Source organism: Carcharhinus amblyrhynchos, unplaced genomic scaffold (genome assembly GCF_965287045.1).
Source record: "Carcharhinus amblyrhynchos unplaced genomic scaffold, sCarAmb.v2.hapA scaffold_850, whole genome shotgun sequence".
NCBI classification, from domain to species: domain Eukaryota; kingdom Metazoa; phylum Chordata; class Chondrichthyes; order Carcharhiniformes; family Carcharhinidae; genus Carcharhinus; species Carcharhinus amblyrhynchos.
In genome coordinates, this window is record NW_027650590.1 from 17952 (window position 1) to 45390 (window position 27439).

Below are 27439 nucleotides of genomic sequence, written 5' to 3' on the forward strand. Positions count from 1 at the left end.
TAATTATAGGACGGATGTCAGAGGTAGGTTCTTTACTCAGAGAGTAGTAAGGGCGTGGAATGCCCTGCCTGCAGCAGTTGTGGACTCGCCAACTTTAAGGGCGTTCAAATGGTCAGTGGATAGGCATATGGATAACATTGGAATAGTTTAGGTTAGAGGGTCATTAGATTGGTTCCACTGGTCAGCGCAACATCGAGGGCCGAAGGGCCTGTACTGCGCTGGAATGTTCTATGTTCTATGTGCCTATCCAATAACCGCTTAGAGTTCCTAAAGTGTCCGACTCCACTATCACAGCAGGCAGTGTATTCCACACCCCAACCACTCTCTGAGTGAAGAATCTACCTCAGACATCCCTCCTATATCTCCCACCATCAACCTTATAGTTATGCCCCCTAGTAACAGCTACATCCACCCAAGGAAATAGTCTCTGCGTGTCCACTCTATCAATCCCCCTCATCATCTTATAAACCTCTATTAAGTCGCCACTCATCCTTCTCTGCTCTAAAGAGAAAATCCCCAGCTCCCTCAACCTTTCCTCGTAAGACCTACCCTCCAAACCAGGCAGCATCCTGGTAAATCTCCTCTGCACTCTCTCCAATGCTTCCACATCCTTCTTATAGTGAGGTGACCAGAACTGAACACAATATTCCAAATGTGGTCTCACCAAGGTCCAGTATAGTTGCAGCATAACCCCACGGCTCTTAAACTCAAACCCCCTGTTAATAAACACTAACACACTATAAGCCTTCTTCACGGCTCTATCCACTTGAGTGGAAAGTCCATGACAAATCCCTTTGTGTTTCTGATTTCCTAAACATCTCCCCAATCAGAAAATAGTCTTTAAAGAGGAGGAGGGTGGTCACTCTCCTCACCCGAGTTTGTAACAATCTGGGGGTATCCCAGTTGGATGGTGACAAATCGAGGGGTGCCATCCCGATCGGAAACTTTTAGGGAACCCCACCAGGGATTGGCCATTTCCGAGGGTATTTCAGAGTCAGCCACATTGCTGTGGCTCTGGAGTCACATGTAGGCCAGACCGGGTAAGGACGGCAGATTTCCTTCCCTAAAGGACATTAGTGAACCAGGTGGGTTTTTCTGACAATCGACAATGGATTCTTGGTCATCAGTAGATTCTTCATTCCAGATTTTATTGAATTTACATTTCACCATCTGCCGTGGCAGGATTCGAACCCCAGGTCCCCCAGGTCTGGGTCTCTGGGTATTTCTTAGATTAATAACCCTGAGAATAGCAGGGCCATACCTGGCCATTCTTCAGGGTGTTCCTCATTCTCCTCCTCATCTTCCAGATCTACACAGACCTCCGATATTCAACCTTGGAGGATGCGGCTGTTAAACTGAGAACATTCCGGAGAGAAGTCAGTCTGATCGCTTGTCCTTTCAGAGAGTGTCATTGTCCCTCCTGAGTGGGTTTTACTGTGAGTAGTTTCCAGACCCTCCACAGGCAGGTCTCCATCGGGATCACAGCCCGTCAGAAGCTCCTGTCACATCCCACCTTACACGGGAGGGTCTCCGCCCACAATGTTCTCCAAGTGAGCTGAGAACAGCCCAGTTCACAACCCTGGGACTCCCTCCCTAACAGCACAGTGGGTGTACCTACACCACACGGACTGCAGTGGGTCACCATCACCTTCTCAAGGGGCAATTAGGGATGGGCAATAAATATTAGCCAATCGGCCACACCCACATCTTGGGAATGAATGTGTAAAATGGAGGACGGGGGGTGGGGGGGGGGAGCTGGGAGGGGGGTAAAAGTTGGGCAGAAATTGGAAACAGTGCAGGCGGTTTAGGGGCATCGGAAAATAAATAGTTTAACAAAAGAATGTAAGAGTTTGTGATACACTCGGGCGAGATCTGGAGTAATGGAGTTGTGATTATGTTAATGAGACTCTGATGATATGAATAATTTTTGTCCTCATTAACGAGATGTGGGCGTTATTAAACAGAGCTCGATAGATTCCTAACGAACAAGGGAGTCAAAGGTTAGAAAGGGGTCAGTGGAATATCGAGTTAAGAGCACAATCTGAGTGAATGTTGGAGCAGAGTGGAGGAAGGAGATGTGGATTCTGCCAGTTTATTGTTATTTGAAGATGATACAGTTCAGCAGAGATTAGGCCGGCTGTGGGACGATTCTCCAAATACTCAAAGCACACAGTTTTAAAGTGTTTGATGATTGGAGAATGATGAGGCTGAGAATGAGGCCATTCAGCCCATGGTGCCTGTACTGACCCTTTGGCAGAGTCATTGGATTCATCCCACATCCCAGCTCCAGCCGTGGGAAAGGTTTGGTTGTAAATGTCTGGGTTTTATCCTGGAGCACTCGGTGTAGACGGTGATTGTACTGATGGTGCTGACTGAGCATGCTGCCCCGTTCCGCTCAGTAACCTGGTGATGCCGGGGTTAATATATCACAGTGCTGACTTTGGTAAACAAGATTCCAGTGCTGCTTGCTGGGATACAGAAATAACTGCTGTAAATATTTGGACAGAGAGCAGGGAGGTTACAGAGTTAGTCAGTTCTCCCTGTGCTGGGAGCTGGCCGATGACTGAGTGTTCAGAGTTGGGAGAACCTGCTTCACAATGTCTGCCCACAGTTTTGTGTTCAGTTCCAAAGTACTGCGTTCCCTGGAATTGGAGAGAGAGGCAATAGAAGCACAGGAGCTCCGCAAACGGTGCCAGACTTACTATGTGTCCCAGGGGAGAAGGGCTGAGATCCCCAGGACCCCGAGGGTGGGCAGAGGAACTCAGAAACCCTTTCTACTGTGTGAAGATCGGCTGATTCACAATGCGCTGTACACAGGAGACATCCAGAGAGTACAGCAGTTCTTCAGCAAGTCCACAGCAGTGAATCTGGTGATTGAGGGGTCACATGAGGAGCTACAATGGTCATCACAGAGACTGGGTGAGTTCCCCAGACACTGGGGTGTGGCGCACGACCTCCCCCTCTCCACCAAGGGAGTCAGACACGCAGAACAATCTCAACTAGAGCGTTGGATCAGAAAATGTTCAACTAGATAGCATAGAGTCATCAAGGTTTACAGCATGGAAACAGGCCCTTCGGCCCAACTTGACCATGCTGCCCTGTTTTATAAACCCCGAAGCTAATCCCAATTGCCTGCATTTGGCCCATATCCCTCTGTACCCATCCTACCCAAGTAACTATCTAACTGCTTTTTAAAAGTCAAAGCCTCTACTACTGCCTCTGGCAGCTTGTTCCAGACACTCACCACCCTCTGGGTGAAAAAATTGCCCCTCTGGACACTTTACTATCTCTCCTCTCTCACCTTAAACCTATGCCCTCTAGTTTTAGACTCCCCTACCTTTGGGAAAAGATATTGACTATCTAGCTGATCTGTGCCCCTCATTATTTTATACACCTCTATAAGATCATCCCTCAGCCTCCTACGCTCCAGAGAAAAAAGTCCCAGTCTATCCAGCCTCTCCTTATAACTCAATCCATCAAGTCCTGGTAGCATCCTAGTAAACCTTTTCTGCACTCTTTCTAGTTTAATAATATCCTTTCTATAATAGGGTGACCAGAACTGTACACAGTATTCCAAGTGTGGCCTTACCAATGTCTTGTACAACTTCAACAAGACGTCCCAACTCCTGTATTCAATGTTCTGACCAATGAAGCCAAGCATGCCGAATGCCTTCTTCACCACTCTGTCCACCTGTGACTCCACTTTCAAGGAGCTATGAACATGTACCTCTGGATCTCTTTGTTCTGTAACTCTCCCCAGTGCCCTACCATTAACTGAGTAAGTCCTGCCCTGGTTCAATCTACCAAAATGCATCACCTCGCATTTATCTAAATTAAACTCCATCTGCCATTCGTCAGCCCACTGGCCCAATTGATCAATATCCCGTTGCAATTGGAGATAACTTTCTTCACTGTCCACTATGCCACCAATCTTGGTGTCATCTACAAACTTACTAACCATGCCCCCTATATTCTCATCCAAATCATTAATATAAATAACAAATAACAGTGGGCCCAGCACTGATCCCTGAGGCACACCGCTGGTCACAGGCCTCCAGTTTGAAAAACAACTCTCTACAACCACCCTCTGGCTTCTGTCAAGAAGCCAATTTTGTATCCATTTAGATACCTCACCCTGGATCTCATGAGATTTAACCTTATGCAACAACCTACCATGCAGTACCTTGTCAAAGGCCTTGCTAAAGTCCATGTAGACAACATCAACTGCACTGCCCACATGTAGCTTCTTGGTTACCCCTTCAAAAAATTCAATTAAATTTGTGAGACATGATTTTCCACTCACAAAGCCATGCTGACTGTCCCTAATCAGTCCTTGTGTCTCTAAATGCCTGTAGATCCTGTCTCTCAAAATACCTTCCAACAATTTACCCACCACAGATGTGAGGCTCACTGGTCTGTAGTTCCCAGGCTTTTCCCTGCAGCCCTTTTTAAACAAAGGCACAACATTTACCACTCTCCAATCTTCAGGCACCTCACCCGTGACTATCGATGATTCAAATATCTCGGCTAGAGGACCCGCAATTTCCTCCCTGGCCTCCCACAGTGTCCTGGGATACACTTTATCAGGTCCCAGGGATTTATCTACCTTGATGCACTTTAAGACTTCCAGCACCTCCTTCTCTGTAATATGTACACTCCTCAAGACATCACTGTTTATTTCCCCAAGTTCCCTAACATCCATGCTTTTCTCAACAGTAAATACTGATGAGAAATATTCATTTAGGATCTCACCCATCTCTTGTGGATCCACACATAGATAACCTTGTTGATCCTTAAGAGGCCCTACTCTCTCCCTTGTTACTCTTTTGCCCTTTATGTATTTGTAGAAGCTCTTTGGATTCTCCTTTGCTTTGTCTGCCAAAACAATCTCGTGTCCCCTTTTTGCCCTCCTGATTTCCCTCTTAACTTCACTCCTACACCCCCTATACTCTTCAAGGGATCCACTTGATCCTAGCTGCCTGTGCATGTCATGTGCCTCTTTCTTCTTCTTGACCAGGGCCTCAATATCCTGAGTCATCCAGCGTTCCTAACCTCCGCCAGCCTTGCCCTTCACTCTAAGAGGAATGTATTTATCCTGAACCCTGGTTAACACACTTTTGAAAGCCTCCCACTTACCAGACGCCTCTTTGCTTTCCCACAGACTCCCCCAATTAACTTTTGAAAGTTCCTGTCTGGTACCATCAAAACTGGTCTTGCCAATCAGCATCTTTCACAATTTCAGCACGGAGCCAAGTGCTGCACAGACACTGAAGTGTGGAGACTGGGCTGATTCCGGAGTTGAGAGGGTTGGCTTACGTGGACAGACGGAGTAGACTGGGGATATACTCATTGAAATTCAGAAGAATGAGGGGAGATCTTTTAGAAACATATAAGATTATGAAGGGAATCGATAAGATAGAAACAGGGAAGTTGTTTCCACTGGCGGGTGAAACTAGAACTAGGGGGCATAGACTCAAAATAAGGGGAAGCAGATTTAGGACTGAGTTGAGGAGGGACTTCTTCACACAAAGGGTTGTGAATCTGTGGAATTCCCTGCCCAGTGAAGCAGTTGAGCTCCCTCATTGAATGTTTTTAAGGCAAGAATCGATAAAGTTTTGAGCAGTAAAGGAATTAAGGGTTATGGTGAGCATAGAACATAGAACATTCCAGCGCAGTACAGGCCCTTCGGCCCTCGATGTTGTGCCAACCAGTGGAACCAATCTAATGACCCTCTAACCTAAACTATTCCAATGTTATCCATATGCCTATCCACTGACCATTTGAACACCCTTAAAGTTGGTAAGTCCACAACTGCTGCAGGCAGGGCATTCCATGCCCTTACTACCCTCTGAGTAAAGAACCTACCTCTGACATTTATCCTATAATTACCACCCCTTAATTTAAAGCTATGTCCCCTTGTGTTAGCCGTCACCATCCGAGGAAAAAGGCTCTCACTGTCCACCCTATCTAACCCTCTGATCATCTTGGATGCCTCAGTCAGGTCACCTCGTAACCTTCTTCTCTCTAATGAAAATAACCTCAAGTCCCTCAGCCTTTCCTCATAAGACCTTCCCACCATACCAGGCAACATCCTGGTAAACCTCCTCTGCACCCTTTCCAATGCCTCCACATCTTTCTTATAATGCGGCGACCAGAACTGTACGCAATACTCCAAGTGCGGCCGCACCAGAGTTTTGTACAGTTGTAACATGACCTCACGGCTCCGAAATTCAATCCCTCTACCAATAAAAGCTAATACACCGTACGCCTTCTTAACAACCTTATCAACCTGGGTGCCAACTTTCAGGGAGCTATGCACATGGACACCGAGATCTTTCTGCTCGTCAACACTACTCAGGGTCCTTCCATTAGCCCTATATTCTGTACTCCTGTTACTCTTACCAAAGTGAATCACCTCACACTTTTCCGCATTAAACTCCATTTGCCACCTCTCAGCCCAGCTCTGCAGCTTATCTATGTCCCTCTGCAAACTGTAACATCCATCCTCACTGTCTACAACTCCTCCAACTTTGGTGTCATCAGCAAATTTACTAATCCATCCTTCTACACCCTCATCTAGGTCATTTATAAAAATGACAAACATGCGGGTAAGTTGAGCTGAGTCCACAAAAAGATCAGCCGTGATCTTATTGAATGGCGGGGCAGGATCGAGGGGCCGAATGGCCCACTCCTGCTCCTCGTTCTGATATTCTTATGACATTTGGAATGTAGGCAGCCAATGGTCACACAGCAGGATCCCATCAACAGCAATGTGAGAGTGGCCACATAATCTGCCTGAGTGATTTACAGTTAATATTAGTCAGTACACCAGAGAGAATCCCGGTGATTCCAAACCATTGCTGCTTTTGAAAAATTAGCAAACAAACCCAAAACATTCATTGTTTCCGTGTCCGCAGATTCTTCCGGATCCAGAGTTCAGCCAGAATTTTCTCTTTTCGCCAGGATGCAGACGACTGTTCATGAAAATGATGCTGTGGAATCCTTAATCTCCACCTGACAGCACAGAGAGGGTTTTCCTTTAAAATCTCACCAAAAAACAGCATCTCCAACAGTGCGGTGCTCCCTCAGCACTGACCCTCTGACAGTGCGGTGCTCCCTCAGTACTGACCCTCTGACAGTGCGGCGCTCCCTCAGCACTGACCCTCTGACAGTGCGGCGCTCCCTCAGCACTGACCCTCTGACAGTGCGGCACTCCCTCAGTACTGACCCTCTGACAGTGCGGTGCTCCCTCAGTACTGACCCTCTGACAGTGCGGCGCTCCCTCAGTACTGACCCTCTGACAGTGCGGCGCTCCCTCAGTACTGACCCTCTGACAGTGCGGTGCTCCCTCAGTACTGACCCTCTGACAGTGCGGCGCTCCCTCAGTACTGACCCTCTGACAGTGCGGCGCTCCCTCAGTACTGACCCTCTGACAGTGCGGTGCTCCCTCAGTACTGACCCTCTGACAGTGCGGTGCTCCCTCAGTACTGACCCTCTGACAGTGCGGTGCTCCCTCAGCACTGACCCTCTGACAGTGCGGCACTCCCTCAGTACTGACCCTCTGACAGTGCGGTGCTCCCTCAGCACTGACCCTCTGACAGTGCGGCGCTCCCTCAGCACTGACCCTCTGACAGTGCGGCGCTCCCTCAGTACTGACCCTCTGACAGTGCGGCGCTCCCTCAGTACTGACCCTCTGACAGTGCGGTGCTCCCTCAGTACTGACCCTCTGACAGTGCGGTGCTCCCTCAGCACTGACCCTCTGACAGTGCGGCACTCCCTCAGTACTGACCCTCTGACAGTGCGGCGCTCCCTCAGTACTGACCCTCTGACAGTGCGGCACTCCCTCAGTACTGACCCTCTGACAGTGCGGTGCTCCCTCAGCACTGACCCTCTGACAGTGCGGCACTCCCTCAGTACTGACCCTCTGACAGTGCGGCACTCCCTCAGCACTGACCCTCTGACAGTGCGGCACTCCCTCAGTACTGACCCTCTGACAGTGCGGCACTCCCTCAGTACTGACCCTCTGACAGTGCGGCACTCCCTCAGCACTGACCCTCTGACAGTGCGGCACTCCCTCAGTACTGACCCTCTGACAGTGCGGCACTCCCTCAGCACTGACCCTCTGACAGTGCGGCACTCCCTCAGTACTGACCCTCTGACAGTGCGGCACTCCCTCAGTACTGACCCTCTGACAGTGCGGCACTCCCTCAGCACACTTGTTCAGAGAGTCAGTGCAGAGTTAATGGGCCAAATAGTCTCCTCTGCAATGTTGAGATTCTGTGGAATATTTCAACATTTTAAGGAAGGAAGATAACTTTTATTGTAGAATAAATATTAACCCAAAGACTGTTCTCCAAAAGTACTGGTCAGCAGCGGACCAAGCTCGAGTCCCAGGCGAACCACACCTTCACTGACTATGGCGAGGTCTGTAAGACATGATAGGCTACAAGATGAAGGCATGTAAAACCAGCGGCTCCAACACACCCCTCCCTGATCAGCTCAGTGCATTCTACACCCGCTTGGAGCAAGAGGTCAGTGAGAGCGTGCCCCCCACCCTGGAAGCCCCGGATAACCCTGTATCCGAGGTCACCACTGCCAATGTCAGAGCAACTTCCTCGAAGGTCAACCCACGGAAAGTGACTGGCCCGGATGGGGTATCCGGACAGGCACTCAGATCCTGCATGGATCAGCTGGCGGGGGTAATCACAGACATCTTCAACCTCTCTTATTGAAACATATAAGATGATTAGAGGTTTAGATAGGGTGGACAGTGATAGCCTTTTTCCTCGGATGGAGAAAGCTAGCATGAGGGGGCATGGCTTTAAATTAAGGGGGGGTAGTTATAGGATGGATGTCAGGGGTAGGTTCTTTACCCAGAGGGTGGTGAGGGATTGGAATGCCCTGCCTGCTGCAGTTGTAAATGCACCTAGTTTGGGGACGTTTAAGAGATCCGTGGATAGGTTTATGGATGGAAAGGGATTGGTTTAGGTTAGAGGGTCATTGTTTTTTAACTGGTCGGCGCAACATCGTGGCACCCATCATTATGAAGTGCTTCGAAAGGTTAGTCATGGCACAAGTCAATTCCAGCCTCCTGGACTGCCTGGATCCACTACAGTTTGCCGACCGCTATAACAGGTCCACAGCAGACACCATCCCCCGGCTCTGCGCTCAATGCTGGAACACCGAGGTAACAAGGGCACCTACGTCAGACTCCTATTTGTTGACTACAGCTCAGCCCTCAACACCATTATTCCCACAAAACTCATCTCCAAACTCCGTGGCCTGGGCCTTGGCTCCTCCCTCTGTGACTGGATCCTGAACTTCCTAAGTCACAGACCACAATCAGTAAGGATAGACAACAACACCTCCTTCACGATCGTACTCAACACCGGTGCCCCACTAGGCTGTGTTCTCAGCCCCTTACTATACCCCTTATACACCTATAACTGTGTGGCCAAATTCCCCTCCAACTCGATTTTCAAGTTTGCTGATGACACCACCGCAGTGGGTCGGATCTCAAAACATGATGAGACAGAATACAGGAATGAGATAGAGAATCTGGTGAACTGGTGCGGCAACAATAATCTCTCCCTCAATCTCAGCAAAACAAAGGAGATTGTCATTGACTTCAGGAAGTGTAAAGTGGAACATGCCCCTGTCTACATCAACGGGGACCAAGTGGAAAGGGTCGAGAGCTTCAAGCTTTTAGGTGTCCAGATCACTAATAACCTGGTCCCCCCACGCCGACACTATAGTTAATAAAGCCCCACCAACACCTCTACTTTCTCAGAAGATTAAGGAAATTTGGCATGTCAGCTACGATTCTCAACAACTTTTACAGATGCCCCATAGAAAGCATTCTTTCTGGTTGTATCACAGCTCGGTCTGGGCTCCTGCCCTGCCCAAGATCACAAGGAAATACAAAGGGTCATGAAAGAAACCCAATCCATCACAAACCAGCCTCCCATCCACTGACTCTGTCTACACTTCCCGCTGCCTTGGTAAAGAAGCCAGTGAAATTAAGGACCCCACGCACCCCGGACATTCTCTCTTCCACCTTCTTCCCTTTGAGAAAAAGATACAAAAGTCTGAGGTCACGTACTGACCGACTCGAGAACAGCTTCTTTCCTGCTGCTGTCAGACTTTTGAATGGACCTACCTCACACTAAGTTGATCTTTCTCTACACCCTCGCTGTGACTGTAACACTACATTCTGCAATCTCTCCTTTCCTTCTCTATCAACGGTATACTTTGTAAAGTCCACAAGAAACAATACTTTTCACTGTATGTTAATAACGTGACAATAATAAATCAAATCAAAATGGAGTAGCACAGTGGTTAGCACTGCTGCCTCACAGCGCAAGGGACCTGGGTTCAATTCCTGGCCTTGGGTCACTGTCTGTGTGAGTTTGCACATTCTCCCTGTGTCTGTGTGGGTTTCCTCCGGGTGCTCCGGTTTCCTCCCACAGTCCAACAATGTGCAGGCCATACTAAATTCTCCCCCAGTGTACCTGAACAGGCATTGGAGTGTGGAGACTGGGGGATTTTCACAGGAACTTCATTACAGTGTGAATGTAAGACCACTAGTGACTAATAAACAAACAAACTTTTGATGCAGTCTGATTACATCCTTGCTTCCTGGAGGCAGAGTCCGTTTAAATCTAATTTCCATATCATCCCAGATTCCTGAAGTTTCATTCAGATCTTCCCAGGAAGAGAATTCTGTCAAAACTGGAGTCCTTCTCAGATTCTGCCCATAGCCACTGTGATGTCTGCAGATTTGACAATATCCCAGCTGTTTCCACACCTATCTGACAGGATTCCCACACTGCCATCAGCCAGCTTACATTATCCAGCTTACCGCACTGCAGGAACTCACCAAGATTCCTTAGGCAGCACCTTCCAAACCCCACAACCACTTCCATCTGGAAAGACAAGAACTGGTACCTGGGAACACCCCCCACCTGCAAGTTCCCTCCTGAGTCACTCACCATCCTGACTTGGGAATATATCGGCCGCTCCTTCACTGTCACTGGGTCAAAATCCTGGAAATCCCTCCCTCACAGCACTGTGGGTGTACCTACATCACATAGACTGCAGCAGTTCAAGAAGGCAGCTCACCATCACCTTCTCAAGAGGCAATAAGAGATGGGCAATTAGCCAACATCTTGTAAATGAAGAGATCAAACTCCACCTCCTGATTCCATTGCGGAGTTGATCACCCCACAGGCAAGGTTCTCATTGTCTGCCTCGTAGTTCGGGGGTTATCAGTTGCAGTAAGAACGGATTCAGGTTAAAAATAGAAAGCAGCTTGTATCTGAGTGAGTCTGACCAGGGCAAAAATATCCAAAATAACAGCTGTGGAGATGGCTGGACTGTTTTGCAAACAGGGTGAAGGAATGTGGAGAAACAGATCCACAGTTAATAACATCACCACTCATCATCATTACATCATTGACTAAATCAAAGCACAATCACACTTTGTTTAAATCAAAATAACTTCTCAAAGCTCAGTCCTGGTATAATACAGGTTCTCTAACAGAGCAGATATAAAATCGACAAATATAAAGTTGCCAAGATTAGTGATTGAAGGCTTCAGGCCCACTCTCTGTGGGTTTCGGATAGACCGGGGGAGAGTGAGAGAGTTTGGGAGGGACAGAGAGGTCACATTTCCATTCACTAAGAGAGTCACGTTGGTACAAAACAATCAAGTAAGCAGTTTTAAGGGACTGCAGCCCAGGATGTGTCCACAACATTTGGGAATGAGGGAAAGGCAAGTTGAGGCTGTTTTTAATCCTTGTTTATAATGTGGCAAAGCTCTGGGAAACAGAGTTCATTTCTGTTGAGAAGTTGGAGAGGGTGAGGAGGTGATTTATCATAGAACCTTACAGTGCAGAAAGAGGCCCTTCAAGTCTGCACCAAACACAATCCCACCCAGGCCCTACCCCCATATCATACAACAAAAAACAAAGAACAAAATCAGCCCGGGAAACAGGCCCTTCGGCCCAACGAGCCCGCGCCGCCATCTCAACACCACCAGTCCCCCTCTCCACCCACGACCCCTGTCTAATGTTTTATGGCCATCCAGATTGAGGGAAACTGATTTAGGGACAATTTATTCCTGCCAATCAGCCTAACAGCACATCTTTGGGGTGTGGGAGGAAACCGGAGCACCCGGAGAAAACCCATGCAAGCACGGGGAGAATGTGCAAATTCCCCACAGACACCGGCCCAAATCCATGTGTCTGCACAGCAATCAGTGATAGTCACTGAGCTGTCGTCTTGCCCAGTATCTGGTCCAGTTTAGGCACACACTAACGACATGAAGCACTAGGCCAATCTCGAACCACCAAGAGCAGCCCCAGTACGACCCATCGTGTGTATGCCCCTCGTTGGACACGAGGTGGACCGACTTAAAACCTGTGAATGAAATCCCTCTAACTTAGACATCCCTGGACACTAAGGGGCAATTTCTTAGTGTGGCCAATCAACCTAACCCAAACATCTTTGGACTGTGGGAGGAAATTGGAGCACCCGGAGGAAACCCACACAGACACGGGGAGAATGTGCAAACTCCACACGGACAGTGACCCAAGCCGGGAATTGAACCCAGGACCCTGGAGCTGTGAAGCAACAGTGCTATCCACTGTGCTACCGTGCCACCCATTTATCAGAATGATTCCAGAATCAGGGAATTCAATCAATGTGGAGACAACATGCAGGAAAAACCCCAGCTGCTCCACAAACAATCTAGATTTAATCGAGATGTCCTAAATCAGGAGGGATTTTGATTGGGTAACTCGGCAGATGGTGGATTTTGTGGTCAGGGAGTGATCAGTAACAAGGGGACACAGATGTTTGGCAAAAGAAATCAAGGAGGAGAATCCTTTCCTCACTGAGACACTGTGATCTGGAAGATGCTGCCAGAATGTAAATATAAGGGGTTACGGGAATGAGGCCTGGATGGGATTGTGTTCAGTACAGACTCGATGGGCCGAATTGCCTCTTTCTGCACTGCAGGAATGCTACACCTGCACAAAAAAGCTGATGGATGGAGATTAGCAGCGGAATCTCTTAGCTCATTGTCAACTCAGTTAATTGGCCATGCTAAGAAATTGCACCTTAGTGTCCATGATGTGTGGGTTAGAGGGATTAGTGGGTATAATGTGTAGGGATATGGGGGTAGGGCCTGGGTGGGATGGTGTTCGGTGCAGACTCGACGGGCCAAAGGGCCTCTTTCTGCACTGAAGGGTTTCTATGGTTCATCTAATAGGAACTTTCCAAAATGGAATTGAAGAAATTCTTGAAGGAGAAATATCTGCAGGACTATGGGGTGAGAGTGGGGAGTGAGGTTCATTGGATTTCAAAGAGCTAGCACAGGAACAGTGGGCTGAATGGTCTGCTTTCGGGCTGCATTTATCCTCTAACTGTGAGGCAGCGCTGCTGAAAGTAGCCCAGCCACCAGAGTGCAAACTGAAACCGCAGTGTACCTGGGAACCAGCCAGTGTCACGAGTTACACAGCAGCAGAAAATAGAATCAAACTGCACTGAGCTGAGCAAAAACTGTACTTCAAATGGGCAAGGAGCTGAGGAAGTTGGATGGACAGAGCAGAACCCCGTGTATGAAAGCGACAGCTCTGTCTGGACACTTACTGGGATTCTGAGTTATGTCAAACGTCATTGTGACCTCCAAGGCTGAAGGTGCTGCCTGGGAATTGTGGCAAGCTTTATTACTCGGGGATGAGGAGACTCTGGTTCTGCTGATCACTGACCCTGGGCAAGGTCACCTCCACCCCAATGTTGTCTTTGACACCAGTGATGTGGAACAGTGGAAGAATTATAGATACAACCTCCGGGCGCTGAGTACGTGAGTTACACAAGGAAGGTGCTGGAGGTTAGGGCTCTCGGAGGGGCTGGCTCGGGGTGGGGGGTGGGGGGTGGGGCGGGAGCTGTCAGGATATCGCCTCTGTCTGAGAGATCGTGCTGAAGGCAAGTTGGAAAAGTCCATCAGCTTGTTAGATTCTGCTCCCATCTCCAAAACCAAAATACTGACGGTGCAAGAAATGGGAAATCAAATAGAAAATTCTGGAATGATACATGGGTCTGGCAGCGTCTGAGGAGAGAGGAGCAGAATGGAGGTGTTGTGGGGAAAGGTGACTGGGCTGAAATCTGTTTCCCTGCTTGGAGATATTTGCAGCATTTTCTGGTTTATTTTTGCTTTGACCTCAGTGTGAGCAGGGGCACAGAAACTATTTGATTTAGTTTGGCTAATGCAGAATCCCAGAGCATTAGCAGAGGGAGCACTGCGAAGGTTTACCAGGCTGATCCCTGGGGTGGCAGGTCTGTCATATGAGGAGAGACTGAGTCGGTTAGGATTATATTCACTGGAGTTTAGAAGAGTGAGCGGGGATAGAGTCATCGAGGTTTACAGTATGGAAACAGGTCCTTCAGCCCAACTTGTCCATGCGCCCCTTTTTTTTAAACCCTGAGCCAGTCCCAATTGCCCGCATTTGGCCCATATCCCTCTATACCCACCTTACTCATGTAACTGTCTAAATGCCTTTTAAAAGATAAAATTGTACCCACCTCTACTACTGCCTCTGGCAGCTTGTTCCAGACACTCACCACTCTCTGTGTGAAAGAATTACCCCTCTGACACTTTTGTATCTCTCCCCTCTCACCTTAAACCTGTACCCTCTAGTTTTAGACTCCCCTGCCTTTGGGAAAAGATATTGACTATCTAGCTGATCTGTGCCCCTCATTATTTTATAGACCTCTATAAGATCACCCCTCAGCCTCCTACACTCCAGAGAAAAAAGTCCCAGTCTATCCAGCCTCTCCTTATAACTCAATCCATCAAGTCCCGGTAGCATCCTAGAAAATTTTTTCTGCACTCTTTCTATTTTAATAATATCCTTTCTATAATAGGGTGACCAGAACTGTACACAGTATTCCAAGTGTGGCCTTACCAATGTCTTGTACAACTTCAACAAGACCTCCCAACTCCTGTATTCAATGTTCTGACCAATGAAACCAAGCATGCCGACTGCCTTCTTCACCACTCTGTCCACCTGTGACTTCTATGACTCTATATGCAATATGCAGTATGGTATACACAGGGCTGTGTGTGTGCACAATGTGCAGTGTGGTATACACAGGGCTGTGTGTATGTCCAGTATGCAGTGTGGCGTACACAGGCCTATGTACATGTACACTGTGGCATACACAGGCTGTGTGCAGTGTGCTGTACACAGCACTGTGCATATGTGCAGTGGTGTACACAGGGCTGTGTATATGTACAGTGTGCAGTGTGGTGTACACAGAGCTGTGTATATGTACAGTGTGCAGTGTGGTGTACACAGAGCTGTGTATATGTACAGTGTGCAGTGTAGTGTACACAGAGCTGTGTATTTGTACAGTGTGCAGTGTGGTGTACACAGAGCTGTGTATATGTACAGTGTGCAGTGTGGTGTACACAGAGCTGTGTATATGTACAGTGTGCAGTGTGGTGTACACAGGGCTGTGTATATGTACAGTGTGCAGTGTGGTGTACACAGAGCTGTGTATATGTACAGTGTGCAGTGTGGTGTACACAGGGCTGTGTATATGTACAGTGTGCAGTGTGGTGTACACAGGGCTGTGTATATGTACCGTGTGCAGTGTGGTGTACACAGGGCTGTGTATATGTACAGTGTGCAGTGTGGTGTACACAGGGCTGTGTATATGTACAGTGTGCAGTGTGGTGTACACAGGGCTGTGTATATGTACAGTGTGCAGTGTGGTGTACACAGGGCTGTGTATATGTACAGTGTGCAGTGTGGTGTACACAGGGCTGTGTATATGTACAGTGTGCAGTGTGGTGTACACAGGGCTGTGTATATGTACAGTGTGCAGTGTGGTGTACACAGGGCTGTGTATATGTACAGTGTGCAGTGTGGTGTACACAGGGCTGTGTATATGTACAGTGTGCAGTGTATATACACACTCAGTATGAATCTAGCCAGGTTGTTGTCAGGCTGACATTGTGAAGCCACTGTCCCTGTGTGTAATCAATATCCCATTGCTTCTCCACCCTGCAGGAATCTGGTCTCTGTGTTATAAGCAGGAGTTTACCACCCCGTTACAGATCACTGCCAGCCGTGGCTACGACAGGTGTCTGCGGCATTTGCTGAGCTGTGGAGCGGAGGTAGACTTTGCACCAGGAGGGAAGACTGCGCTTCATGAAGCATGTGAAAATGCCCAGACTGAGTGCGTACGACTTCTCCTGAGCTATGGAGCAAATCCCAACGCCTTCTCCGAGGATGGCTACACTCCGCTCCATCTCTGCTCCTCTCCAGAATCCTTACCGTAAGCTGGAACAGATTGGTAACTCCAGTGGGAGGGGGAGGGAGAGGGGAGGGGGCAGTTACCTTTCCCAGAGTTATTTCGGATCATGGGAATGTTTGGAACATGGAAAGCTGCTCCTTAAACCAATTAAATCCTTGGAATTATACCATCCAATCAAATCCTGCCAATTTAATCGACCAATCAAACCCCAGCCAACAGAACAACCAATCAATCCCCACCTATTGGAATAGCCAATCAACCTCCATCCAACGGACCAATCATTCCATCCGGAGTCCATCCTGGATTTCCGAGATCCTCCTGCCGAGAATCTCTCTCAGGGTGGAGTTCGATGCTGCTCTTTGGAACTGACTCTGAGGAATCTCCATGTGCTGTCAGCCGTCATTCCCAACTCCACCCTCCCGGAAATCTTCACATCGAGGTGTCTAGAACAAAGAACAAGGAAAATTCCAGTTCAGGAACAGGCTCTTCGGCCCCTCCAAGCCTGCACTGACCATGCTGCCCCCGACTGAACTAAAACCCCCTACCCTTCCGGGGACCATATCCCTCTATTCCCATCCTATTCATGGATTTGTCCAGACGCCCCTGAAAACTCACTATTGTATCCACTTCCACTCCCTCCCCCGGCAGCGAGTTCCAGGCACCCACCCCCCTCTGTGTAAAAAATCTGCCTCGTACATCTCCTTTAAACCTTGCCCCTCGCACCTTAAACCTGTGCCCCCAGTAATTGACTCTTCCACCCTGGGAAAAAGCTTCTGACTATCCACTCTGTCCCTCATAATCTTGTAGACTTCTATCAGGTCTCCCCTCAGGTTGTGTATTATGGCTGCTGCCATGATCTGGTCATAAGAACATAAGAAATAGGAGCAGGAGTAGGCCATCTAGCCCTTCGAGCCTGCCCCGCCATTCAATAAGATCATGGCTGATCTGTCGTGGCTCAGTTCCACATTCCCGCCCTCTCCCCATAACCCTTAATCCCCTCTCTTATCAAAAACCCATCAACCCGCGTCTTAAAAATATTTAGCGAGGCAGCCTCCACCACTTCAACGGGCAGAGAATTCCAGAGATTCACCACCCTTTGAGTGAAGAAGTTCCTCCTCAACTCCGTTCTAAACCGCCCCCCCTTATCTTGAGGCTGTGCCCCCTAGTCCTACTGTCCTTTCTAAGCAGGAAGAGTCTCTCCACCTCTATCCTATCCATCCCATTCATCATCTTATACGTCTCAATGTGATCTCCTCTCATTCTTCTAAACTCTAACGAGTACAAGCCTAGTTTATTCAGCCTCTCCTCACAGCTCAATCCCCTCAACTCCGGTATCAGCCTAGTAAACCTCCTCTGCACTCCCTCCAAGGCCAAAATATCCTTGCGCAAGTACGGCGACCAAAACTGCACACAGTACTCCAGCTGCGGCCTCACCAATGCCCTATACAGCTGCAGCAAGACCTCCCTACTTTTATATTCAATCCCCCTCGCTATGAAGGCCAGCATCCCATTCGCCTTCCTGACCACCTGCTGCACCTGCAAGCTGGGTTTTTGCGACTCATGCACAAGGACCCCGAGGTCCCTCTGCACCGTCGCCTGCTGCAGTTTTTCGCCACGTAAGTAATAGTCCTTCCTACCATTATTCCTACCAAAATGGACCACCTCACACTTGCCAACATTAAATTCCATTTGCCATTTCCTGGCCCATTCGCCCAGCCTCTCTAGATCCTCCTGTAAACTCTCCACACCCTCCGCACAATTTGCCGTTCCACCAATTTTGGTGTCATCAGCAAATTTCGACACCCTGCACTCGGTTCCCTCCTCCAGATCATCTATATAAATGGTAAATAGCTGAGGCCCCAGCACCGACCCCTGGGGCACTCCACTAGTCACCAACCGCCAATCCGAATAGCACCCATTGACCCCCACTCTCTGCCTCCTATTTGACAACCAATCCTCTATCCACGCTAACACCCTACCCCCAACTCCATGTCCCCTGACCTTCTGCAATAACCTCTTGTGAGGTACTTTGTCAAACGTCTTCTGAAAATCAAGAAAGACCACATCCACCGGCTCTCCTCTATCCACCGCACGAGACACATCCTCATAGAACTCCAATAAATTTGTCAGACACGACTTCCCCTAAACGAAACCGTGCTGCGTCTGCTCTATCAAGCAATTCCCCTCAAGATGCCTCGCTATTTCCTCCTTGATGACGGATTCTAACATTTTACCTACAACAGACGTTAAACTAACCGGCCTATAACTCCCCGCCTTTTGCCTGGCACCCTTCTTAAACAACGGCGTAACATTAGCCGTTTTCCAATCTTCTGGCACTTCCCCGGAATCCAGCGACGTCTGGAAAATAACCACCAAGGCATCCACTATCACCTCCGCCATTTCTTTCAGAACCCTCGGATGCATTCCATCCGGTCCTGGGGACTTGTCCACAATCAGCCCCTCCAGTCTGTCGAGCACCGCCTCTCTAGTAACAACAATGTCATTGAGACCCTCCAGTCCTACCACCTTTCCATCGCTAACACCCGGCAAATTATTCACGTCTTCCTCCGTGAAGACCGAAACAAAAAAGTTATTCAAGACCTCAGCCATTTCCCCATCCCCTACCACTAGGTCCCCCTTCTCATCCTCTAAGGGTCCAACGTTCACCCTAGCCAGCCTCTTCCTTTTTATATACTTATAAAAATTCTTGCTATCCTTTTTTATATTAAGCGCTAGCCCAGCTTCATAGTTTCTCCTACCCTTCTTTATCAACTTCTTTGTCAATCTTTGTTGACATTTAAACCTCTCCCAATCCTCTTCTCGCCCACTACTCTTAGCTACTCTAAACGCCTCTGCTTTTAATTTAACACTTTCCTTCACCTCCTTCGTTATCCACGGCTTATTACCTCTCCTCCTACGGTCCTTTTTGACCATCGGAATAAATTTCCGCTGAGCACCAAGAAAGATCTCCTTAAAGATCCTCCACTGCTCCTCAGCAGACCTACCTTCCAACGCACTCCCCCAATCAACATTTGCCAATTCTTCTCTCATCCTACCGTACTCCCCTCTGTTCAAACAAAGGACGCGTGTCCAGGAACCCACTTTGTTCTCCTCCATCTGCGCCCACTGTAATGATCCAATTTGGATGGACAAGAGACAGGTGACTGGATTGGCCGCTGAGCTATAACTGTGTTTCTTGTTGCTAGGTGTGCAGCGCATTTGTTGAAGTTTGGGGGCCATGTTAACAGTCGCACGGAGGATAAAGATGACACAGCACTTCACATTGCGGCTAGGTTCGGGCTAGAGGAACATGTGACCAGGTACCTGGAATATGGAGCCTCTGTCAACAGGATGAATGACTGTGGCCAGACACCACTGCACTGTGTGTGTGCACAGACACATGGCAAGGAGGATGTTGAGCGATATTACCGTGTGTGTAAGCTGCTGATTGAACAAGGAGCCAGTGTCAATGCCCTGGATGAGGAGAAGCAGTCTGCTCTACACCTGGCATGTCGCACCGCCAATAACAAGATAGTGAACCTGCTTCTCCATCAGGGAATCGATGTTAACCGCATGGACTACGGTGGCAATGCCCCAATGCACAAAGCTTTACAGGCTGTAGCCTACAGGTTAGAGCTGGAACCAGAACACACAGTCCGATCCCTCTTAAACTACGGATCCATCCGCATCTGGCCAGGTGCAATTCCTAAGGTGAGACAAACACCCCTCCTGATTGGTCAGTGCAAGTATGTCTATACTGACTGATATGTGTATGTGTTCTTTCTGTGCATTTGGCATGAATGTGAACATGTGTTCATGCGTGCCTGTGTTACTTGGACAGTGTTGGCAAGAGTTGGACAGGATATTTCTACACAGCGAGTTGTTATGATCTGGAATACACTGTCTGAGTGGGTGGTGGAGACAGGGAAAGCTCACAGTCAGTGGAGCATGGACCTTCTCTATTCAGAGTAACATTATTACAATTACACTTCACTGGGCTTTCCGCAGTCTGGTTGATGATGTTTTATCAGGAAGAGGTGAGTGGGTGGGTAAGTGGAGCTGAGTCCACAAAAAGATCTTATTGAATGGCGGGGCAGGCTCGAGGGGCCGAATGGCCCACTCCTGCTCCTGGTTCTTATGTTATTAAAGACTGATTTCCCCTCTCATCACTTGTCTGTAAATGGAAAGGTTATTTGAATGTTTCCATTTTTATGAGTGGCGCGTATTTCCAAATTTGGTATAAATAGCCTAGAACAACTCCAGGTAGCATGTACTCGGAGCATTAGTTAATTTGCACACACTTAAACAGGGGAGGATAGAGGCAATCATAGAATCTGTACAGTACAGAAAGAGGCCTTTTGGCCCATTGAGTCTGTACCAACCACAACCCTACCCAGGCCCTATTCCCGTATCCCCACACATTTACCCTACTAACCCCCTGACACTAGGGTCAATCTACCATGGCCAATCACCCTAACCCACACATCTTTGGAGTGTGGGGGGAAACCCACGCAGACATGGGGAGAACATGCAGACTCCACACAGACAGTGACCCGAGGCCAGAATTGAACCTGGGACCCTGGCGCTGTGAGGCAGCAGTGCTAACCACTGTGCCACCGTGCTACCTAATGTTGTTGCCTCCTTTTCATCTGTACAGTAAAGTGGGATAGAGAAAGAAAAATTTACAAGACAAGACTAAAGAGAAAAGAGTGATTGTTTCACACGTGTCCAGAATCAGAGTCCAATGGTGTACTCCTTCACAGAGTCAACAGGCTGGACAGATGCGGGATAATTCACTTTCCAATGCAGTTGACTCCCACAGTGATTCACGTGGGCATGAATCAGTCAGGCTTGTAGGCGATGGTACAGAGGCTCAGTAGAAACAGTACAGATGAGCTGAGGCACTAAACCTGGATAGAGCTCCTTTTCCCCGCTGCTGCTTGGTAGAAGAAAAGATGGCACCCTGACCTTGCAGCTCCACAAGACAGTATTACTGGTTCCACCAGCTTGGTTCTTGGTGGGGGGGGCAGGTATGCAATGGTGAAATGGTTCCCACCTCTCCACTTTGGCTGAGACAAACGATGGCTTTCTGAGATGGTTCATGTTCCAGCCATCGTGGGGGCCTTTCTCCCAGCAGCTGAATCAACTCCAGTTGGTTTGGCCTTTGGGTAATTCCCTGAGAAACTGGTCTCTGCAGACCCCAGGGATCATTCGTGTATCTTCAGAGATAATGAGGCACAGGTTTCTGCAAAACTGCCAAACAGCACTGATTCAAACATTGCACTGGATAGGAAGGACTTCAGCCTCTTTTGAGAGAATGAGTCCAGAGAGACCATAATAAGATACAGACGGATTGGTCAAATGGGCAGATAAGTGGCAGATGGAATTTAACCCTGAAAGTGTGATACACTTTAGAACATAGAACATTCCAGCGCAGTACAGGCCCTTCAGCCCTCGATGTTGTGCCGACCAGTGGAACCAACCTAATGACCCTCTAACCTAAACTATTCCTTTGGAATACTCCTTTGGAAGGAGTAATTAGACAAGGAAGTACTCAATAAATGGTAGGACATTAGGAAGTTCTGTGGAACAAAAGGACCTTGGTGTGTTTGTCCACAGATCTCTGAAGGCAGAAGGCCATATTAGTAGGATGATGAAAAGGGAATATGGGCCACTTGTCTTTATCAATCGGGGTACAGGTTACAAAAGCAGGGAGCTCATGTTGGAGTTGTATAGAACTTTGGTGAGGCCACAGCTGGAGTACTGTGTGCAATTCCGGTCACCACATTATCAGAAGGATGTGATTGCACTGGAGGGGGTGCAGAGGAGATTCACCAGGATGCTGCCTGGGATGGAACATTTAAATTATGAAGAGAGGTTGAATCGGCTTGGGTTGTTTTCATTGGAGCAGAGAAGACTGAGGGACGACCTGATCGAGGTGTACAAGATTATGAGGGACACGGACAGAGTGGATAAGGAGCAGCTGTTCCCCTTAGTTGAAGGGTCAGTCACGAGGGGACAGAGGTTCAAGCCAAGGGGCAGGAGGTTTAGGGGGGATTTGAGGATAAGCTTTTTACCCAGAGGGTGGTGAGGGTCTGGAATGTGCTGCCTGGGAGAGTGGTGGAGGTGGGATGCCTCACATCCTTTAAAAAATACCTGGATCAGCACCTGGCACATCATAACATTCAGGGCTATGGGCCAAGTGCTGGCAGATGGGATTAGGTGGGAGGTCAGGTGTTTCTAATGTGTCGGTGCAGACTCGATGGGCTGAAGGGTCTCTTCCACACTGTATGATTCTATGGTAAGATCCATATTGGGCACTGGATCCAGTTCTGGTCAGATCCAATGTCCACATTCTCTAAACCTGTTATCGTTGTGTTCACCTTGATCAAACCCTCCCTCAGTCTCCTTCAGTCCAGAATAACAGCAGCTGCTCCAAATGAACCTGTTGAAACCATTCCCGCCTCCCCCCAATCCCAGGAATCTGCCTTATATTATTAATTTCTTGAATGGACCAACCATACATTAAGTTGATTTTCCTCTACACTCTTGCTATGACTGTAACACTACATTCTGCACTCTCTTTTCCCTGATATACGGTATACTTTGTATAGAGTGCAAGAAAGAACACTTTTACTGTGTTCCAATACGTGTGACAATAAGCAATCAAATCAAATCGTTTGGGTAAATCTCTCTCCACACCCTCTCAGGAACACTCATATCCTTCCCAAAGTCTGCTGAGTAAAACTGGACACAAAACTCGAACTGGGGCCGAACCAGGGCTTTAGAAAACTTCAACATTAAACTTCCAGCTTATAGAAACATAGAAACAAGAGGCAGGAGGTGGCCATCTGGCCCTTCGAGACTGCTCCAGCAATCATTCTGATCATGGCTGATTGTTGCATTCAATATCCTGATTCCCTTCCCCCCATATCCCTCGATCCATTTAGCCCCGAGAGCGATATCTAATTTCTTCCTGAAATCTCACAACGTTTTGGCCTCAACTACTTTCTGTGGGAGTGAATTCCACACATTCCCCACCCTCTGGGTGAAGAACTTTCTCCCCACCTCAGTCCTAAAAGGTTTCCCCCTTATCCTCAAACTCTGACCCCTAGTTCTGGACTCCCCCACCATCGGGAACATTCTTTCTGAATCTACCCTGTCTAACCCTGTGTGAATTTTATAAGTTTCTATCAGATCCCCTCTCACTCTTTTAAACTCAGTGAATATAATCCTAACCCACTCAGTCTCTCCTCAGGTTTTAAGTCGGTCCGCCTTGTTGTCCAATGAGGGGCATACACACGATGGGTCGTACTAGGGCTGCTCTTGGAGGTTCGAGAATAGCCGAGTACTTCATGTCGTTAGACATGTAATACTGGGCCGAAGGGCCTGTTTGTGCTGTAGTGTTCTATGTTCTATGTTCTATGTTAACTTTGTACAGTAGTTTGTTATATGAGACCTTGTCAAAAGCCCTCTGAAAGTCTCAATAAACCACATCCACTGGTTCTCCTCGATCAATTTGACTTTTATGCTCAATGCCTGTACTTACGACCTTGTTGCCATGTATCCACCCCCCCCCACCCGCTGCCCCTCAGGGTGGGGGCGTATCCCTCGCCCCCCCCCCCCCTCCCCCCCCCCAGTACTGAGTGAAGCCACCCAGCTGTGCCAATGTTACACTCTCTATGTCTTGGTCCCAGGTGCTGAAGTTCTGCTCCCAGTCTCCACGGACCATTGAGGTTCTCATCAACGTCTACGATCGGCTCAAAGTGACAGACGATTGGATGGAGTCAGTGCCCCTGAAGCTTTTCCAGGTACAACCAGTATCCAGAGTTTGGAAAGTTTGTGCAGAAATCTCTCCCCAGGAAAGAGTGGTCACGGGACACCAAGGTTTCAATTTGTCCGGGAAACATTGTGCCTTTGCTGATCCATAAAACACAATGTCAGCTGCGGTCACTGAATGACAGCCCCCAGCTCCTACAACAACAATAACTTACATTGATATAGCACCTTTAATGTAATACAATGTACTAACATGGGGTGGCACAAGGGTTCTGGGTGTCTGGAACCTGCTGCTGGAGTTGGTGGTGAAGGCAGAGACTGTAGACTCTTTTGAAAAGTAGCTGGATCTGCACCTTGAGTGCTGTAAGCTACAGAGCTATGGATCAGGTGCAGGAAGGTGGGATTAGAAAGGGCACCTGGTGCCCTTGGGCTGGAATGGACCAGATGGGCCGAATGGCCTCTTTCTGTGCCGTACCTTTTCCGTAATTCCATGGTTCCAGGGTAAGGAATCATTCATATCAGCTGCTCAATAAATAAATACTTGCATTTAAGTAGCACCTTTGACAACCTCAGGCTGTCCCATCATGTATTATCACCAATGGAATATGTTGATGTGTTGTCCATACAACCTGGCAATTGAATCATAGAATCCCCACAGTGCACAAGGAGGCCATTCGCTCCATCAATTCTACACCAGCTCTCTGACAGAGCATCTTACCCAGCCCCAGCCCACTGTACTAGCTGGACATTTTCCTTGGCCAATCAAACTAATCCACACATCGTTGGATTGTGGGAGGAAACCGGAGCACCCGGAGGAAACCCACGCAGACACGGGGAGAATGTGCAAACTCCACATAGACAGTGGCCCAAAGCGGGAATTGAACCCGGTTCCCTGGCGCTGTGAGGCAGCAGTGCTAACCACTGTGCCATCGTGCTGACAAATGATAGTCTACGTTGTAATGTCAGAAATGTAACACCCAATTGATGCACAGCAAGATCCCACATGTTAATGATCACTTGTCTGCTTTTAGTGATATTGAGATAGCAAATGGAAATGGAGGGAGACTTGGTGGGGTTGGGGGGGTGGGCATTTGATAATACTTAGTAAGGCATTTGATCAAGTTCCACATGGTAGGCTCATGAAGAAAGTAAGAAGGTGTCAGGTAGAAGGAAATTTGGCCAATAGGACAAGTAACTCATAGAAGACAGAGGGTGGTGGTGGAGGGCTTTTCAGACTGGAGACCAGTTACCAGCGGTGTACCACAGGGATCAGTGCTGGGTCCTCTGATATTTGTGATTTTTATCAATGACTTGGAAGAGGGGGCTAAAGAGTGGGTTAGTAAATTTGCTGATGACACCAAGATTGGTGGAGTAGTGGGTGAGGTGGAGGGCTCTTGTAGGCTGCAAAGAGACATTGATAGGATGCAGAGCTGGGCAGAAAAGTGGCAGATGGAGTTTAACCCTGATAAGTGTGAGGTGATTCATTTTGGTAGGACAAACTTGAATGTGGATTACAGGGTCAACGGCAGGGTTCTGAGGAATGTGGAGGAACAGAGAGATCTTGGGGTTCATATCCACAGATCTCTGAAGGTTGCCAGTCAAGTGGATAGAACCGTGAAGAAGGCTTATAGTGTGTTAGTGTTTATTAACAGGGGGTTTGAGTTTAAGAGTCGTGGGGTTATGCTGCAACTATACTGGACCTTGGTGAGACCACATTTGGAATATTGTGTTCAGTTCTGGTCACCTCACTATAAGAAGGATGTGGAAGCATTGGAGAGAGTGCAGAGGAGATTTACCAGGATGCTGCCTGGTTTGGAGGGGAGGTCTTATGAGGAAAGGTTGAGGGAGCTGGGGCTTTTCTCTTTGGAGCAGAAGAGGATGAGAGGCGACTTAATAGAGGTTTATAACATGATGAGGGGGATTGATAGAGTGGACGTGCAGAGACTATTTCCTCGGGTGGATGTAGCTGTTACTAGGGGGCATAACTATAAGGCTGATGGTGGGAGATATAGGAGGGATGTCCAAGGTAGATTCTTTACTCAGAGAGTGGTTGGGGTGTGGAATACACTGCCTGCTGTGATAGTGGAGTCGGACACTTTAGGAACTTCCAAGCAGTTATTGGAAAGGCACATGGAACACACCAGAATGATAGGGAGTGGGATAGACTGATCTTGGGTTTGGACATAGCTCGGCACAACATTGAGAGCCGAAGGGCCTGTACTGTGCCGTACTGTTCTATGACTGCTCAGTCGCCCAGGTAGACGCCGAGTTCCACTGCTGCTTCGGTCAGTGGAAAACGACCATTAGACCTGAGCCGCCTGCGTGCAGGTCCGTGATTACAGCTCCCAGTGTATCCACACCTGCTGCTTCATCGCTCGCCCATCACCACAGGACTTCAAGGGTTGAACAGGACACTGATGATGATGATGATGGTGTTGAGACTAGCGCTTGATTTGGATTAAAGTGAGGGAGAGTTGCGCAGCGTCAGCCTCACTCCCTCTTCCCAATTCCCATCTAGATCCAGTGACAAGAGTCAAGACGGCTGGAAGTGGGACTGGGTGCAGTGGATGACCAGGACGTCTTCTGCGTCTTGTCCTGCTCTTCTCGTTCCACGACGCTTGCAGAGACCGCCTTCTTGACCGTTGGACCTTCCACTGGTCTCTTCCGCTCAATCTTCCGGACTCTGTCTTCACATGCTGGGATAGACATCTCCCTGTCTCACCGAGGGCTGAGACCCTTCGGTTACCCTCACCTGGTTTAGCCGGCTTGTTGAGGCCGTTGCCCGGGGTGTGGCTGCTGTCGCACACAAACAGGGACCACAGGTGAGAGCTGAGTGCCAGGTGGGGACAAAGGATGGACAAACCACCCTGAAAGGACACGACATGTTCCCCCACCAGAGGGATTACCCCTCCCTGACACCCTATACACCCTGATATTGAGACAGCAAATGGAGATGGAGGAAGGCTGGGGAGGGGAGGGAGGGGGGAAGAGGTAATGAGAGTGTGAGGGGGCACTTGTGGGGTAAACACACAGGCATTAACAAGTCGAGGACAGAATGTGCTGTAAATCCGTGTAACTCCCTATCTGTTCCCACAGGAGCACCAGGAATTCTATGACTCCCTGTTTGCACTTTCCCAGAAGCCACGTTCTCTTCAGCACTTGGCGAGGTGTACGATACGTAACCAACTGGATGGTCAGTGCCAGAAGCTCGTCCCCGAACTCCCACTGCCCACCGTCCTTCAGGAATATCTCCTGCTGCAATTCCGTGGATACGTCAGTTAGCAAATCCATCAACACCGGACAGACAGAGTGACCCACCCCGGGCTCCGGCACC

General features: G+C 48.6%; 1 protein-coding gene across 2 annotated transcripts; it reads left to right on the top strand.

The window, feature by feature from the left end:
- Window positions 1-2528: 2528 nt before the first annotated feature.
- Window positions 2529-27439, top strand: asb10 (ankyrin repeat and SOCS box containing 10). 2 transcript variants are annotated; one of them, XM_080184644.1, is made up of 5 exons: window positions 2529-2919; window positions 16080-16347; window positions 19533-20037; window positions 24024-24137; window positions 27202-27439. In XM_080184644.1, the coding sequence occupies exons 1-5, from the start codon at window positions 2598-2600 to the stop codon at window positions 27385-27387; spliced, it is 1395 nt and encodes a 464-aa protein (XP_080040770.1). In that variant the 5' UTR covers window positions 2529-2597; the 3' UTR covers window positions 27388-27439. The 2 variants fall into 2 exon arrangements, with proteins under 2 accessions (XP_080040770.1, XP_080040771.1); XM_080184645.1 differs by lacking the exon at window positions 2529-2919 and adding an exon at window positions 13625-13863.